General features: G+C 38.4%; 1 protein-coding gene across 1 annotated transcript in view; it reads left to right on the top strand.

The window, feature by feature from the left end:
- The first annotated feature begins 12,781 nt into the window (after window positions 1-12,781).
- LRIG3 (leucine rich repeats and immunoglobulin like domains 3) overlaps window positions 12,782-19,337 on the top strand; it is a 46,244-nt gene continuing 39,688 nt past the window's right edge. Inside the window, exons 1-2 of the mRNA XM_090273536.1 lie at window positions 12,782-13,282; window positions 19,187-19,258. Coding sequence (XP_090129662.1) covers window positions 13,068-13,282; window positions 19,187-19,258 — 287 coding nt within the window. The 5' untranslated portion in view covers window positions 12,782-13,067. The remainder of the gene's footprint in view (window positions 13,283-19,186; window positions 19,259-19,337) is intronic.

Below are 19,337 nucleotides of genomic sequence, written 5' to 3'. Positions count from 1 at the left end.
GCTGATGGGCAGAGGCAGGCAGAGGCAGATCTCAGGGTGCCTTGAGACATTTGCTGACCTTCCCCTGGGCCTGGTGCTAGTGAAACCCAGCCTTGGTGCTCAACTTGGGCCTTCCCACATACACCCAGGCCCAAGAGAGGCAGCCACAAACTGTGAATCAATTTGTAGCTCCAAACAGGTTGCCCATCACCAGTCACAAGCAGTAGCTGACATTGGTCTGCACTAGAATCCCTCTCAAGAAGCCCCAGAACCAACACACCCATAGGCCAGCATTAGACAACATCAGAGTAGGGTCCAATTGCTTCACAAGCAGCATACCCAAAGGGAGATCTTGGCAGGAACCAGACCCTACTGGAATGAATTCAGTTTCATGTCTTGAGCACCTTCACAGCAGGTTGTACACTATGACATAAGCCAATCCTCATAGTCAGCCAGCCTGAGGTTTGACCCCATGCACAAATGGGCCAATGGAAATCAAGACTCAATTATAATAGGAAGGCCCCTACAACAAAAACAAGAGACACTCATGGAGCACCTAGCTCAGGTGATCAAGGAGACTGTGCTATCAGGTCCTACAGGAGACCTACTACATACGGCCACTCTATCAAGACAGGAATTCATAGCAGATTTACCTAATACATAGAAACACACACACACACACACACACACACACACACACACACACACACACACACAATAGGCAGTCAAAATGGGAAAACAAAGAAACATGCTCCAAAAGAAAGAACAGGAGAAAACCTTAGAAAAAGAGCTTAATGAAATGGAGGCAATCAATTTACCAGTTACACAGTTCCAAAAGAATTGTTATGAGGATGCTCAAGGTACTTAGTGAGAATCTTCAACAAAGAGATAGCAAGCATAAAAAAGAACACAGAAACCACAAAAAAGAACCAGCCAGAATTTAAAAATACAATATCTGAAGTTAAGAATACCCTACAAGAAATCAACAGCAGGCTAGGTGAAGCAGAGGATCAAATCACCAATTTGGAAGACAAAGTAACAGAAAACACCCAAAAGAGAAACAAAATTAGAAAAGAATTTTTTAAAATAAGGATATTGTAAGAGACCTTTGGGACAACATGAAGCCTAACAACATCACATCATAGAAGTACTAGGAGAAAAGACAGAGCAAGAGATCAAGAACATATCTGAAAAAATAATGACTGAAAATTTCCCTAACCTGAGGAGGATAAAAGCACACAAGTTCAGGAAGAACAGAGTCCCAAACAGAATGAGACTGAAGAGGCCCACACGAAGACACATCATATTAAAAATGGTAAAGCTTAAGGACAAAGAGAGAATCTTAAAAGTCACAAGAGAAATACTGTTAGTTACCTACAAGAAACTGCTCTTAAAACTTTCAGCTGACTTATCAGCAGAAACATTTCTGGCCAAAAGGGATTGAAAAGGTGATGAAAAACAAGGATCTAAACCAAGACTACTTTACCTAGCAAAGCTATCATTTAAAATTGAAGAAGAAATAAAGAACTTGCCAGACAAAAAAAGCTAATGGAATTCATTACCACCAAAAAATGATAAAGGGTCTTCTAAGAAGAAGAAAAAAGAAAAAGAAAAAAACCAGAAACATAGTTATAAAAAATAAAATGGCAATAAATACCTACCTATCAGTAATCACTTTAAATGTAAATGGCTTAAATGTTCCAATCAAAAGACATTGCATACAGAATGGATAATAAAGCAAGACCAAAATATATAAGCTGTCTGCAAGAGATCCACCTCAGAACAAAAGATACACACAGACTAAAATAAAGGGATGAAAAGGATATTTCATGCAAAGAAAGTTAAAGACAAAATTGGGGCAGCAGTACATATATCAGACAAAAAAGACTTCAAAACAAAGGCCATAACAAAAAAACCAATAAGGATATTATGTAATGCTAACTGGACTGGATGGTTTCACGAGTGAATTTTACCAAAATTCAAAGAAAAATGAATACATATCCCTCTCAAACTATTTCAACAAATTCAAGAGGAGAGAAGACTCCCAATTTCATTTTACGAAGCTAACATTATTCTAATTCTAAAACCAGATAAGGACACCTCAAGTGTTTTCTTTAAGATCAGGAACAAGACAAGGATGTTTGCTTTTACCATTTGTATTCAACACAGTACTGGAAGTCCTAGCCACAGCAATCAGAAAAGAATAAAAAATAAAAGGCATCCAAATTGGGAAGGAAAAAGTAAAACTGTCATTATTTGCAGGTGACATGACACTGTATATAGAGAATCCTAAAGATTCCACCAGAAAACTACTAGAACTAATAAATGAATTCAGAATAAAGTAGCAGGATACAAATTAAATCTCCAAAGCCAGTTGCATTTTTATACACCAATAATGAACTAGCAGAAAGTGAAATAAGAAAATGATCCTATTAACAAATGCAACAATAACAACAAAATACCTTGAAATAAATTTAACCAAGGATGTAAAAGACTTGTACTTGGAAAATTATAAGATACTGAAGAAAGAAATTGAAAAAGATACAAATAAGTGGAAGCATATACCATGTTCATAGATTGGAAGTATTAACATCATTATAATGTCCAAACTACCCAAAGGAATCTATGGATTCAACACAATTCCTATCAAGACACCAATGACATATTTCACAGAACTAGAACTATTCCAAAAATTTATATGGAACCACAAAAGACCCCAAATAACCACAGCAATTTTGAAAAAGAAGAAGAAAATTGTAGGAATCACATTACCTGGTATAAACTACATTACAAAGTAATAGTAATCAGAACAGCATGGTTCTGTCATGAAAACAAATGTACAGATCATTGGGACAGAATAAAAAGCCCAGAATTAAAGTCATGTCACCATGGTCAATTAATATTCAACAGAGGAGGTAAGAACATACAATGGAATAAAAATAGTCTATTTAATAAATGGTGTTGAGGAAAATGGATGATATGTGCAAAAAATGAAATTTGACAACTTTCTTAGATTCAGAAGAATAAACCCAAAATGGATTAATAACTTAAATGTAAGACTCAATACCATAAAAATTCTAGAAGAAAATACAGGAAGTAAAATCTCAGACATTTCTCATAGCAATATTTTTGCTAATATGTCTCTTTGAGCAAGGGAAACAACATACAATATGAACAAACTGGACTACATCAAACTAAAATTTTTTTGCACAGCAAAAAGAAATCATCAACAAAATAAAAAAACAACCCAATTAATGGGAGAACATATTCACCAATGACACATCTGATAAAGGGTTAATATCCAAAATTTATAAGGAACTGATACACATCAACACCAAACAAACCAATGAATAATCCAATTAAAAGATAAGAAAGGACCTGAATAGATACTTCTCCAAAGAGGACATAGAGATGGCCAATAGATATATAGAAAGATATTCAACATCACTAATTATCAGAGAAAGGCAAATTAAAATCACAGTAAGATATCACCTTACCCCTGTCAGAATGACTTCTATCAATAAATCAACAAACAAGTGTTGGCATGAATGGGGAGAAAAGGTGTCCTACTGCACTGCTTTGGTACTGCAGATTGCTGTAGCCACTGTAGAAAACAATATGAAGTTTCCTTTAAAAATTAAAAATGGAACTGCCTTATGAGCCAGTGGTTCAACTCCTGAGAATATATCTGAAGAAACCCACAACACTGATTTGAAAGAATACATGCACCCACATATTCATTGCAGCATTATTTACAATAGACAAGATTTGGAAGCAGCCCAAGTGCACATCAATAGATGAGTGGATAAAACAACGATGGTACATTTACACAATGGAATACTACTGGGATGTAAAAAAGAAGGAAAATCTTACCCTTTGCAACAGCATGGATGGACCTGGAGATCATTATGCTAAGTAAAATAAGCCAGTCAGAGAAAGACAAGTACCATATGATTTTACTTATATATGGAATCTATTTAATGAACAAAACTAATAAACACACAAAATAGAAACAGACTTGTAGATACCAAAAACAGACTGACAGCTGTCAGGGGGGATGGGTATTGGGAGCTGGATGAAAAAGGTGAAGGGATTAAGCACAAAAATAATTCATAAGATACAACAGTATTGTAATTACCAGAGGTAAAGGGGCAGGGGGTGACAGGAAGAAGCAGAAGGTAAAGGGGGGATAAGTGGTGATGGAAGGAGATGACTTTGGGTGGTGAAGACAAAATACAATATACAGATGATGTATTATAGAATTGTACATCTGAAACCTCTATAATTTCGTTAACCATTGCCACTCTAATAAATTCAATAAAAATTTTCAAATAAATGAAATAAAATAATCTTTTGAAAAATCAGTGTTTTAAGAAACAGATTGCTCTTAATTTCAAATCTAGTCACATATAAAACACATCTTAAAGTAACTAGTTACCAAGTGTGGATTGCCTTAGGATATTTTAGTTATTTTTAATGGTGGTAAGCATGTTATATTTGAGTGAATTCATAAAAACTGATTTAAATTTTTAGTTTTTATTTTTGCCTAAGGCAAAAATTTAAGAAAGAGCTTTTGTGACTGCGATCAGTATTTGTAAATTATGCATAATTTTGTTTCCAACATTCTCATCTTGGCTCAAGTATAATTCTCAGTAAGATGAAGAATTCTACCCTCATCTTGAGACATTTAACATGTACTCTCATTAATACTATAACGAAAGATCCAAAGTTAAAAAATAATAATAGTACATTTTATCTTTCCCTTCACAAGTATGTTAATTTCAATGAATAATCACAAAGTTCAGGAAAATGCTCATCATCTTCTAATGCTATAGAATCCTTTTGGAACAGAACCATCAACATTTAATGTAATTAATTATTCATGTTTCCATTAACTTCCTATGTTATCCTTTCACTAGGTAAAATAACGATTTTGTCCAATCCTTGTTTTTAAGATATGTGTTGGCTTTAAAATATTTCACACTGCATTAAATAATTTAACGTTCTAGAACAAACTGTTCAAATAAGCTCTATCTCAATACCATATTTAAGAAATATCTGAAAAAATCAATATTTTTATATGAATTATCTTTGTGTATAGACTCAAAACCATAGATGTGAACTCTTAATATTAGGTGATAAGAATTCAAAAACGAATTTACAACTTTTAGCACAGGGGAGCTTGTGTCCCTAGTACTTTCTCTTATAATATCAGAAACTATAGATATTTATCAAAACCCCAGTAAGTTCATTTTCATGATGTCTATTATATTCTTCATAACAGAAATTATTTGTCATGACAATGAATGGCTTAAGTATAAATTAAGATAATGAAAGTTACTATCTTATAACATGAGTTGAGTCTTCGAATGTGGAAGGGCATTAACTTGTGTCACTGAGAGGACCTGGGCAGAGTTCCCCGCAGGAAGGCAGCCCCTGACATATTCCTGAAGTAATGGACTTGAAGGGTAGCCTTTTAAAAAGCTAACAGGGAAACTAGAATTAAAAACTAGACAATTTGAGACACTTTAAAAAAATATTTCTCCTTCACCTGAACAGGAGTTAGAAAAGCATAAAAATTAGCATTAGCTAATAAACCAAAAGTTAAAAGAAAAATCTGCTATCCTATGTGAAGTATCTCAACAGATGAAATATAATCTCCAGTATTAATATTTCATTTCTCTGGGCTCCTTGGATCATATGCATCCCATCACTGTCCTCTTAATTAGGTGCAGTCCTAGACAAAAATGTGAAAAACTCAAAGCCTGTTTCTCTTCCTGCATCTTTTAATTCTGATTACCAGCCCCCTGAGTTCTGCAAGCCATGTGTAGTTTTATAGGACACTGACACTAACATGCCAATGACACCTATGCACCACTCCTGGAGTGGGGGTGTACTGGGATTGCAGAACTTTTGGGAGACAATCATGCCTGAATACATACAGTTATTCTCAGTAGTTAGATTTCAAGCACACAGGCATGGATACTTACCTTCATTTACAACTCAGAACCTAACGTGACTGATTCATACATACATCTACCTGAGACAAATCTTTTTTCTCAAATTTAGATACATGAAGAGAGGAGGGAAGAAAGAGGGAAGGAAAGGAGAAGGAGTGACTAAACTATAGTCCACCACCATCAAGATTACCAGTCAAGTTCCATGCTTTCGTATTGATGGAAACCCCTTCCCTTAAGAAGCCTTGGAAACTGCTTTTTCTGACTAGTGAAAAGCAACGTAGCCTAGTGACTAAAAGGGCACACTGAGGAGTCTGATTAACTGGGTTTAAATACCAATTCCACCATAGCCGAATTCCTTAGCTTCTCCCTACCTCAGTCTCCTTATCTGGTCACTTGGGGATGATCCCTTACAGTGTGGTTGTAAGAAATAGGTTAATACACATGACACATTTAGAGAATAGTAAGAGCTTGACAAAAGCTGACCATCATCACTTGTGGAGTTTCAGGAGTCTCTTAATTTCACTGCACCATACTCATCTCTACAAGCCAAGGAAACAGAATGGAGTCATTCCTGAGTCTCATGAGGGTGTTAGGCAGAGGAAGTGTAGTGCTTGCAAGAAAGTGTTAAAAAGAGTTGCAGTTATTTAGTTTATAGAGGAAAGCTAAGGAATGTTTCTGGTAAGAGCTTCTAATTTTGTCCAGAAAAAAAAAGCAGAGAAGCTCAGATGGTCACAAGAGAGCAGGAGGAATTTATTTATCTGGGTTGGCGCTCTCACTGAAAAAGCTGTTCAAGTCTGAAAGAACTGCTGTGGGAGAGGAGGGGGCTGCTTGTTGCAGACAGGGCCATGCCCAGGTTGGGCAAGCTGTGAGCAAGGTGCCCCTGAAACCTCTTCATGCTCTACGTCAGTATTTCCATGAAAATCTTTGTGTATGACTGTGTAAACATTATAGACACGTGTAAAGCTCTGGGCTAAAAACTGCACATTTTAGCAGGAAAGTGTTTGTCCTGCCTTTACCAAGACAGAAGCACAATGTCATGCTGAACCTGACTCCACAGAACCAAAATTCTTCTTCAATCTCAACTAAAAATACTTATGCAGAAGAACATGTAAACACTGGAGCTTGATAGTGATCCTTATATTTAGGAATAGAAGCAGAGTTTTTCATGCAGGGAACCTGATTTTGAGACTATTCATGACAAAGTCACTTTAAATAATTTGATAGTCAGGCCTGGATAAATATCAAATGTGTGAGAGGATAAATCTATAAATAAAAGCAATAGATTCATTTATGAGCCCTTTCATGGTTTAGAAATGCAAATAAGTTCTTAGAATAGTGTATAGGCCAAGAAACTGTTCACCCAAGTAGTGGGAGAAAAATATTCTGCAGGACAGTTTCCAGGAGGGATATTTGAGTCTTTTTAGTAAATACACATAATGATTCTTTTTTTGACCTCATGGCATAAATCATAACAAATTGGGTTATGCAGTAACTTTTGGAGATGGCATAATACAATTCATATTAAAAATCTCAGGTCGGGATGTGTATACTATACTGTCATACACATACATTAAGGGTCCCATATTAAAGTTATAAAGTTTTTTTTTTCCATTTTAAAATTATTTTCCCCACTTTACGCAGGACTAGTAGTTGAGGGATTACTTAATTCCGACATTCCATTTGTCAATAATCCCAACAGCACAATGCTTGTATAGTTAACTCACTTTAATTCCTTGAATAATAAGAAGAGAACAGCAATTTGAGAGTTAAGTCATGAGAACTGGAATCTCTGTGGAACTTTATAGTTCTACAATACTATAGTTATACAACATTATCTATATTGCAGCAATGTATCGCTCCTCACCCCATTTTACAGATAAGAAACATGAAATGTAGAGTTGTTCAGTAAACGAAAGTTACTGTGCTTCTGACCTCACTGTTGGACTTCTGACCACCTTGCCTCCTCTATCACAAAGTCTCACGCATTTGGATTTCTGCAGTTCTGACAGGATGGGGCTATTTTTATGTGTTGAAGATTCCCATTGGTGTCTTCGTATTGCTGCTGGCTAGAGGGAAACAAAAATGGAGTAGGGATTGGCAGAAGAGAAGAAAGGGTCCTGAGGTCCTTAAAGGAGTTCAGAAAGTGGAGACCACTGATAGGATCTGTTGCTGGGGAAGGACACTCACCATTAAGGAGAATCCGTTGAAAACCCCACCCTGAGCCTTCAGGTTTCCCCACCCCACCTCAGGGCTCCCAGTTCCCAGTAGCCCCAGGCTGCACTGGATTCATTCCCAGAGTATCCAGTTTTATCCACAGCATGAGTTTTCCTCAGAGCACACATAATTCCTAAGGGTAACTGGAGAAATGAGTAAAATAAAAGATAGCATATGTTTAATTTGTAATTAAGTGAATGTGCAGACAACATTGTTTTCAAGTAAGATCGTACAGTTGGCCAACTTGAGGAAAACAGATGGGCGACTATCTTCGTCTTTCTAAATATTTTCTAAAGAGTTAAGACATGTTCCTAGCAGGGGGGTTATAAAGTAAGATTCCATTTTCCTGCTCTTTGAGTGAAGCATTGCATTGGTGTGTGTGTGAGAAAAGAGGGTTATCTATTTCTTCTAAAATGCCTTAATGAATGGAGAAAGATATGGTTAGATTACAGAGTACAGCAACATTTGCTTTTGGCATCATTATCTGGGGATTTTTGTGCTTTTCTTCCTGCTTTGCCTTATCTCTTTCCCTTTTCACAGTTCACACGTACACAAACTGTGTCATTCATTGTAACGATAAAGCAAGTACTGAGTGTTTAGCTTTCATTCTTGTCCTTGGATGTTAAAACTGACAGCTTAGCACCTCTATTACTTTTTATCTGTGAGTCATTGCCCTTGCCAGCACTCAAGATAAGAGAGTCTCACACTTGCCAGAGGAAGGGAAAAAAAAAAAAAACAGGAAAACTGGAAAGAGCACTGGGGCTGGGTTATACTAACCATAAAATAGACCATAGGAGACTATTTTGAAAATGGTTGGGACTTTACGTTCACCAGGGCAAAATTATAAATGACAAGCTGTCTGGGTCTGATTTAGGTGATTACCAATGGAGAGTCAATTTTCAACCACCTGGTTAACCAGTGTAACCCTCTGAAGGAGTGAAGAAACCCAACCCTTTACCTCATTTTAATAAAAAAGTTAAAAGACCTCCGGTCCAAATGAACTTAACTATCTCATAGGAAATCCTTGTTTATTAGGCTAGCCACAAGAGTTGAGAATCAGCATTTGCTACCACTTTACTGTGTGCGTGTATACCTAGAAAGACTACGCATCATGAGAGGGTCACAGGTTAGGCTGTTTAGGGTCGCTGGTATTAACTGATAACTTTTGGGATATTAAATAGAACTTTATGTTTCTTTTCCGCCTCCACTACAGACCACCTTTCCTGAGACTCTGCTTGCCTTTCTATTGTCAAGGTGCACGGACTGGGAAGGATCTCAAGGACTCTTTGTCCTCACCTGCTTACTCAGGTAGACAGCCAGGGAGAGTTCTGTCCTGTGATTCATAAAGAGTTTGAGAAGTCTGTAAAAATATTACACTGATTTCAAGTTCCCATGTGAAACTATTTTCTATTTCTATTGACTGCATGGCTGAGGACGCATTGAGATGGAGAGAAGCTGCATGTAATGTGTGTTGCATCCTTTCCATGTCATCCTAGTTTGCTCTCTCAATAATCATGTGAAGCTTTCAGTAAGCATAAGCCAAACCCATAAAACATCCTCAGCTGACTGATTCCCAGTTATGATTACTTTAAAGTAGAACAAACATTTAAAGATGCCTGCAAAGGAATCTGTGCAAAGAAATCTCCTAGATTTGTAATATGTCCCCAGTTTTTACAATTGTTTGCCCATGTCTAATTTCACAGCATTGTGTTTTAGTGATTTCCTTTAAAGAATATTTCCCAACCTTCAAATTCATCACTATAGAAATGATGTTACTTTCAGATTGCACTCATATTTGTTTGGTTTACACAATAATTTAATTGTGTAATCATAGATATAAACAAGTCTGGAACTACTATGGATCAACATCCGACTGGTAGGAGCAAACATGCCAAGAGTGTACTAGGGAGGGGCTGGTAGCCTCTAGATTTCATGTGGTCTTAGGCATTAGTCAGTAGATCTTACAGAAAGAACAGACAATAACAGCTAAGGCAGTGTATGAAGAAATGGAAATCAGATAAAAATTTTATTGTATTCCCAACTTACAGAAGGAGAAACTGAGGTACTGAAATTTTAAATAAATTAACATCACAGATCTGATGAAACCCTTAAAGGATATACAGGGCACATGGTGATGTGGAAATTCCAAGCATTATCTAGGAGGTAGTAGAATGAAAATGACCAATTGCATTCCAGAGAATACTGTATGTGCTGGGCGTGCATTGGAGGAACAGCTAAAGCAGGACTCAGGGCAGCTTCCTTCTTAAGAGAGATGCATAAGAGAAGTGCAAATCAGCCAGGTAAAGGAAGGGCAGAGAGTGGTCTGGACAGAGGGACTGGCATGTGAAGGAAGGCCCAAGGCAAAAGCGCAACATGGGAAGAGAATTGCAAGTAGTTCCTAGAGTAAAAGGGAGATGATCAAATAAAATGAGTTCAAGAGATAGAGGCCAAACATACACAGAAAAAGACTGCATATGTCACTCTAAAAAAAAAAAATTAAACTTTAATCTGAGGACTATGGAAGCCTGTGAAAGGAATTAGGCAGTGGAGTCACAGGCTCAGATTTGAGCTTTTGGGATATTATTTGGCTACACAGTGGAGAAAGGACTGGAACACCAGCGAGGAAAGAGGCTATGGCAGTAATCCAAGGAAGAGCTGATGGTGGTCTGAGTTTGCATAATGTCTATGGAAACAGAGAACACATACAGTATATTTAGTTGCTAGCTTCATCAAGGCTTGCTAACTAACTGAATGTACAGGAAGTAGTGAGAATGAGGAAATGTTAAGTGTGATTCAGGATTCTGGACCAGTTGTTAATCATCTGCATGGAGGGAGTGGCATTCCTTGAGATAGTAAACTCTTGAGGAAAAGCAGTAGGTTCAGGGTTGGTGAAATTTAATTCCAGCCACGTTACACTTAAACATCAATTTGAGATGACCTATGGATGGTTGAATATATGGGTCTAAAGTTTAGGAGGAATATCTGGGCTAGAAATATGGATGTGGTAAATATCAGCATGTGAGTGTAAATGGAAATCACAAAAGACAAATATAAAAGAGTGAAGAATGGGGAAAGAAAATGAGACAACCCTCCCCAGAGTGGTGGCCTATCTATTTCTGACTATCTCTGTCATGTGGGTGAAGTGTCAATCAGCAAGCCAGCATAGTCATGCCACCATACTTATACATAATGGCACATTTCTTCTTTTTAAAGACTAATTCACTAAGCCAGATTTTATTTGAAATAGATGAGGGAGACTGAGCTGAAAAATCCATAGCATGACTGGTGTGTCTTGACCACTCTCAAGTAGGCAAAATGTTCATTTGAAAACCAAGGCGTCTTCATTATAAATATTTTCTAAATGTACGTCATCAAAAAAAAAAAGTGGCGGAGTTGGTGCTAATGGTGGCTGGAAAGAAGAGAATGGGGTGTCATATGTGGAGTAGTGTGCTTCATTTCAAATTCAAAGTGAGTCTTTTCTCTCCCCCATGAATGGAGGTGCTTATACAGGTGACATGCTACAGTGGAAATCAATGGGCATTAGAGTTGAAGTTAAAAAGTCTCAATTTCACAAGCTATCTCCACTTCCTTCTCAATAATGAAAAGTTTAAGTGGCCCGAAAGAATGTTTTGGCAGAGAGCATGCAAGAAACACTGAGCACAGAAGTGGAAGTTTAAAACAAGCTTCCATTTTTTACCACAAACAGGTTAGCTACCTTCCCTGGGTCTATTTCCCCACCCAGAGGAGGGCATTCCCAGATGATGGCAGGTGCCCCCAATCGCCGGCAAGTCAGGACTGACTTCAAGGCAAAGTCTCCTGTGCTGAATCCACCCCAGGATGAGGACGCAGGCAAGTACTTCTAGCCTGGTAGCATTCTCAGTCAGGATTTGTCCTCAAAGTCCAGGTGGACCGTGGTACATATATTAATTTTTTCCTCCTAGTTTTTATTTTGTTTTAAAATATAACTATGCCTTCTTTTATTATTTCTAGCTATTGCATGCAATCCATGATTGCCATCGCGGTTTATTACAAGGTCATTTCCCATAATTTCCTCCAGCTCTAGCCAGCTGGCTATTTGTAACTCTATACCATTTCCAATACCATGGCTTTTGCATTTTATTGTTTTTATTTTTGGAGCGAATATACGGAAAAATTCGATCAGTGTTAATGTTAAAGAAAACTGTACTTTCATGGAAACCATTGTTCATCTGTGACTAGTAGAACAATTTATAAATTTTTAAAATTTGGAATTGGAAGGTTTCCTGGTAACAGAGCTAACTTAAGGTTACTACCCCGATTTTCCCTAAAATACTTCCAACTCCGCGAGCTGCCCTAATATTTGTACACTTGTTTTCTCACTCCCTCTTCCTCTTCAACTCCATTTGATATATGTTTCCCAGGATGTAGTGGAGACTTCTGGCCCAAGAGGCTGGAAAATGTAACCCTCAATTTCCTACAATCTCAGCCCCACTTTCTCATGTGCTCCGCCCCGAGCTTGGAGCCCTGTTATTGTCACGTGGCCACGGGCGACTGGGGCCCGGCTAGCCAATGAACACGCGCCGGTCACGGCGCGCCCCGCCCCCAGACTCCGCCGAGCTGGGGCTTGGCGCTCCGCGGCACGGAGGCGGTGAAAAAGTTTCTTTTGCGGGCGAAAGGGCCTTCAGCGCGCCGGCCGTGCTTGTCCTGCAACTGCCGCAGTTAGCCGTTCTCCTTGGTTTCCCTCACGCTGCTCCGGGGCATGAGAAGGCTTCGCTGTTGAAAGTAAAAGAAAGGAGTTTACCTGGCAGTGCGAGAGGAGGGCGCGCACACGCGGTTCGGTGCGCAAGCAGCCACTCTCGGCTGGAAGTTTGTGCCTGGTTCCGAGTACTCGCCGTCTGCGGAGCGCAGGGCGCACCAAGAGGCCGCAGGACCGCGATGGGCGCGCAGACGTTCCGCGCGCCCGCGGCAGCGCTGGGGCTGCTGCTGTGTGCGGTGCTGGGGCGCACAGGCCCGGCCGACGGAAGCGGCCGCGGGGTTGCCCGCGAGCGCCTATGCCCGGTTCCCTGCCGCTGCCTCGGGGATCTGCTGGACTGCAGTCGCCAGCGGCTGGAGCGCCTTCCCGAGCCGCTCCCGTCCTGGGTCGCTCGGCTGTAAGTATTCTTTCTGAGGGCGGATGGGGAGACGGCCCGGGGCCTGGGCACTTGGCGCGCAGCAGTTTTTTCCTGGGCAGCTCCTCTTGGCCCAGGCCTCCAGCGGCGCTTGGTAGGGATGTAAAAGGAGCCGTCGGGGCCTCAGTCTCCCTTCCCCAGTGCCTTGCGGGCCGCGCTGGTGGGCCCTGGTGCAACCCACCTAGCCGCAGATGGGCGAGGGGAGGGAGCGACTGATGACTCCGGGTACAGTCAGCGTCCTGCGGCTAGGGGGCTGGAGCTCTCTTTGGAGGTTCAAATGCGCGCCCCTGCCTGACTGGGAGGGGGTGGCACCCTGCCTACTACCGGAGTTCTCAGCTCTCTGTGTGTGTAGGATCTGTGGCTCAGTTAGTTTCTAACTGATTGAGGCCCCTTTTCCTGTACCCAACCGGTCATTGAACGTGCTTCTTCCATTTAGGAAGCCCCCTCACTGCAGTTTGGGAACTTTACAAGCTGTGGTAGACATCCTTTTGTTGTTCTTTTCCCCTGTGCGCCATAACCCCTCTCCCCCTCGTCGACCAAATTGTAACGTCTTCGTTCCGGTAAGAAGTTGTCAAGACTGATCACTAGATATGGAAAGGAAGGTGCTAGAGTTTGCAGAACCAAGGGCATGATTTCTGTACCTTCTCAGCACGCCCAGACGGTTTAGGGGAGAGTGCTGGGTGCTGTTATGCAAGTTTTTGGATGCTAGCTGTGAAGTCTGAATACCTGAAATCACTGCCAACTGCGTGCAAGAACAAGGAAAAAAATGCATTTTAGTTGGAAAGGCTGATTCTTTAGAAATGTCATCTCTTTATTTTCTTCTAGCCTTAGTTTCGTTAAAATTGGAGAACTGTAAAATGTAAGCAATCGAAACTCGTGCTTTAAAAAAAGTTATCTGTTTAAAAGAAATAAAAGTACAGTGTATCCTTAGTCCTTAGATTTGGGCCTAGCAGAATAGCAATGAAAATTCTAAAGTCTTAAACAATTCTAGTAAACTATCCTAACGTCCTAATAATAGCAGTAGGAAAAAATTGTTTTTAAATCATTGTGCAAATCAAAACCTTTGTGAATTGTAGAATTGTTGACCATCAAGATCATATTCTTTGTGTGTGTTAATAAACCTTGGTTTAATAAAAAACATAGAATTGGAGAGTTTTAGATTGATATTTAATCGCTTATCAGGGGATGTCTTGTTGAGTAGTTTTTATTACAATTGAAGAAGGAGATAAGGGCTTTAACCCAAGGCAGGAAGACTTTCAATTAGTTGTGGCTAATTCTGTTCAATTGCCTCTTGTGGAGGTCATGCTGCCTTATTCATGAAATGTGAATGGCTCTATTGACAACATATGGAACTGAACGTTTGAATGACTGGAGGTGAACACCTATGAATAATGGAGGGATGAGAAAAAGAAAATGAATATAGTAGTGTTTCCTGGGGTGTGTTTAGAAAGGCTTGGATTGTTCACAAATTAATTTATATTCAGTAGTTTCTCAATATCAAGTGGCCTCTTATGCAATGTATATTTTTGTGAATTTGGATGTCTTTTGAAAATAACTGTATTGCTCTGGATTAGAGGTTGAGTTAAATCAAAAGGGGTTGATACCTATTTTAAACATTGTCTTAAAAGTAGCTGACCTAATTAGGATTTTGTTTTGCAGGTAATTTCGTGGCATACTAAAAACAAATTACAGTTTATTTGGTTAGCACAATCTTTTAATTACATTTCCGCCAGCAGTAAATTGTCTCAGTACAAGTCTACATTCCTTAAATGTATGTGAAAATAAGTTCCACTTGTATAAATAAGCACTAGGTCTGTTGTCAGAAGCCCCACTGTGATCACTCATTAGACAGCTCTGTCATTCTTGTACTTGTGTGACTTTTAACCAACTTTGTAGTTGTCACCGAACCATGTGGTCTAAATTCTTTATTGTAAATGTTTCTTTTGTTCGTGGCTAAAGCTCTAGAGGTCTTCTCTCCACCTTTGAAAGGAATTGAGAGAAAAACACAAGGAATTGAGCTTTAACTTCCCTGTTACTTGGTGTTTGGAACAGGAGGCACAAGAGAGCTGCTGCTTATATATTACATAATGAGAAAAGCTTTTAAGTAATTGTTTCATTGTTTAGAAATAAGCAGAAAACTGCGTATTGTTCTTCCATATCTTAACTTTTTCTCGTTAGGTAATTATAGTAGTAAAAGTTTGCCTTAGGACTAACTTATGAGACCACTATTCAGAAAAAGTTTAGTGTCTTTTATCTTATTTGTTGAATTAGCAAGTTGAGAAAAGTCGGTCTTTCTATTATAACTGTGTATTTATTGTTTCACTTTCCTCAATTGTAATTTGTTGCCATAGGAACTCCAGTGTGTGAAAAGTTGAATAGTTTAAGCTGTAACATACTAATATTGTAGTTACTTCTCCTTTTAAAAAGTAGCTTCTAATACTTTAATGGAAGTGGCTCTTAAAGCTATTTGAAGGTCGCTTACAACTAACTACCTTAAAAGGCAGACTTGAGTTTACATCTAAAGTTTGTGCTTACAAAGAGTACTGAACCTGGATAAGAGTGTTTGTTAGTATGTTAGCCAGAAGGAGGAAAAGTTGCTCAATTTCCGATGAGAGCTTCAAGTATTATTAAAATCTCAATGGTATTTCAAAATTATTTATTGTATCGCTTAAAGATGTTTGAGTTAGCAGGGCTTAGGCAGAAAAAGTCGGCAAGGTACTTTTTGCTGGTGGGGTTTCTTGAGTATTTGCCTGTTACAAATCCTTTGGTTGGTACCAGAATTGGGGTTGGGGTGGGGGTAAAGTCCTTATGGTTTTCACAGCTGTTTTTCTATATTTTCCAGACTAAAACTTGAACATAGCAGGCTGATTTATGAGTCACTTTGGATCAGTGTCTTAAAACAGCTACAGCCTGGCTTTTTGTTTTTCAGCTTTCCAGATTTCTGCTGAATTAGCAGCTCTGCAGGCCCCAGTGGGACTGATTAAGAATCTGTGCTGGATTTGCATTTTAAAATTTGACTTGGAAGTCACATTTCCAAATGCTAAAAGGAAGAAAATGATAGTTAGAACCAAATGTTCTAAATTAATTATTTTCATATATATTTATTCGCCTGCTAGTATTCAGGAAGAGAGACTTCTCTCTACCAAGTAGAGTTTGATTTTCAAGTATTTGGTCAGCTGAGTTCTGGGTAAATAGTTAACACCCCTCTGCCTGACCACCTTTCCCTTTTCTTAACCTCACTACCAAAAGTTTTTTTTTAAAAGGTTTCTTGGTAACACTTTGTAAAGTATTATGATTGTCTAACCACTATGTGTAGCTGTACACCTGAAACTAATACAAAATAATATTGACTCTACACAGTAAATGAAAAAGAAAAAAATTTTAAAGGTAAAAAAAAAATCGTTATACATTCTAAAAAGATATATCCCTAAATGTTTTATGTTTCTTATACAATTATAAATAATTTCTTATTTTAAAAAAATTTGGTGAAGATGTTCATTAATGGGACTGTAAAAATGAGGAATCTGCCTTTCTTATTGAATGTTACGGTTTTTAACAAGGAGTTGACATTATACAACCTGATTTTTTTTTTTTTTTTTTCTTGATGGTCTTGCCATAAAAACAATGTAAGGAAGATTTAGGGAAATGTGACATCCTTGTTGGAAAGTAATTACTTCTGAAACGTAAACTGTATTAAGTCTAAATTTAGGTGCATTAAAAGTTTCATGGCTTTAATAAGTATTTAGCAATAAAAGTCACTTAAGGGGTGATTTTTTTTCTCCCACATATAATGTGGTTTTAATAGCAGTACACAAAATTCAGGAATGGAAGTGTTGCAATAACTGAAATATTTAAGCTTACCAGCTCTTGCTTCTGAATCAGAAGTGAGTGGTCCCCAGTATGTGCACTGTTCTCTGGAGGCAGTTTCTCAATTTAAAGGTCTTTTGTTGGAGTTCTCGGAGTTCTCATCCCATTACTGGTCAAGAAAAATGTCAGGCACTCAATCTCTTTTTTTACAGGATTGCCCCATGAAATCATCCTTACAACGAAGTGAAGAGTGAGGTTTTAGTTTTTGTAATTAAAAGGAAAATCACCTGTGTTCATTGTAAATACCAGATTGGTTCCCCCTTTCCTTTTAAAACTGGAAACAATAGGGGATGCAGTTTTATGCTGGCTCAATGTTTAGTTAAGTGGGTCCAAGTGAGACTTTCTGTTGATTCAGGCTACCTCCCAGGTGAAGGACTCTTTTCCTTGGTTGTTTTTTGAGCCCTGTGGGAAATCTGTGACTGTCTGTGGTGCTAAAAGCACACAGGTTTTGTTTGAATCCTAACGTGAGTTGTTGGGCTCACGGTTTCCTTGATGAACTCCAGATGGACCTGAGCTGGGTTTGTGAGGGAAAGTGTCTGGCTCCAGCGTGGTGAGCCTGCACAGCAGTGGTTGTAATTGCAGGATTTTTATAGTTTAAAGACTGTGCCAGATTTTTTTCATGTTATAACTCTACCAGAACAAATCTACTCATGTCTGTTACTGTCTGGTAGGTCTTTAGGCAAACATGTTTCAAATAAAAAACCTTTGCAGATTTTTTTTTTTTTCTTTTCTGTGAAATAGAGAAATCCAGGTTTATTCTCAAAACAAAATTCAAAGGCTGAAAGGATCTCTGATTTCTAATTGTTAACTAACGGGTGTGCACTAAGTAACACTGTGCTTCTCTGTGATTTCTCTTGACTTTTTTTGTGATGGGGGTGGGGTGGGGGCATACTTATGTATATAACAAATGGTTCATGCTTTTCCCCAGTCAAGTTTGGTTATTTGAAACTTTGGTTATTTAAAAATCTTCATTTTTCAAACACAAAGAATTAATTCAGTAAGGTTGGTTAACCTCTTTCAGTAGGAGAGCTTTAAGCTATACTATTGTTAGCCTGATTTTCTATAGCTGCTCAGCCATTTTATTTTCATTACACCATTTTGAAGGCACGTATTCAGTATGTTGACAAATATAGGGAATATAACCAAATACTTGGCAGATTTAACTCCGTAGTTTGAATGTTGTGATGACTTCCTAGCCTAGAGTAGTATTGTGTATGTAAGAGTTTTATTTTACTTTTGAAAAAATAATGTTTAATGGCAATTGTTACTAAATTAGATGGAGTCTTTTGAGTAAGAAGCAGTTGTTTTAATGATTGGAAAGAAATCTGATCACGGGGTCCTGTACATTCTGCTTAACTTTGTTAGGTAGTTAATGTGGTTTAAATTACACGTTATATTACCAGATACTGAGATTTGGAGAGTTCAGGAAAGCATAGGGTTCAGGTTGTTTTCTACCCTCAACACACACACACACACACGCACACACACAATGATACTTGAAATAATTTGTTGCCTTAGCTCAGAGAAATAAATGTATGAAAAGCAATTTCTATTTTGTTTGACTATAATAAGGACACTGATGCTTAATATTTTATAATGAAAAGGTTCCTTTAGAGGTTTTAGTTTTAGCACCCTACCTAATTAGCCACTTTTCACAAGCCATGACTTCATCATATCAAGTTGGAAGTGAGGAGATGGTAGGGGACGGGGAAGGTGAAGCCAAACAGCCAGCTCACAAAAGATCTGTTCACCCTGTGCCAAAAACATCTCCTAAAATGTTTGTGGGTTTAAAGCATTCAAATCTGCCAGCCTCCTAAACTAATTTTGTCCTCACAGTTTGTGTTTTTCAGTTTGGCTTTTGGTTACCATCTAGTTTATGGACAAGATGGATCAGTTATTTGTTATGTTGTCACTAGTATTGATAGAGCTAGTTCACAGATCTGTTGTGTCGTGTACATCATTAAGTGCTATAAGCGATTTTTTTAAACTACTTATAATTTTATTTTTGTTTTCTCATAGGGACTTGAGTCACAACAAATTGTCTGTCATCAAAGCAAGTTCCATGAGCCACCTTCACAGCCTTCGAGAAGTGTGAGTCTTATTTTGTATTTGACATTTGAATAAAATATAACTACCCATTACATTATTTAACTGTAAAGAACATTTGGAT

This window comes from Furipterus horrens, unplaced genomic scaffold (assembly GCF_987537825.1).
Source record: "Furipterus horrens unplaced genomic scaffold, mFurHor1.1.pri manual_scaffold_4, whole genome shotgun sequence".
Lineage (NCBI taxonomy): Eukaryota > Metazoa > Chordata > Mammalia > Chiroptera > Furipteridae > Furipterus > Furipterus horrens.
Note: the sequence above shows the minus strand (reverse complement) of the source record. Positions and strands in the feature narration are given on the sequence as shown.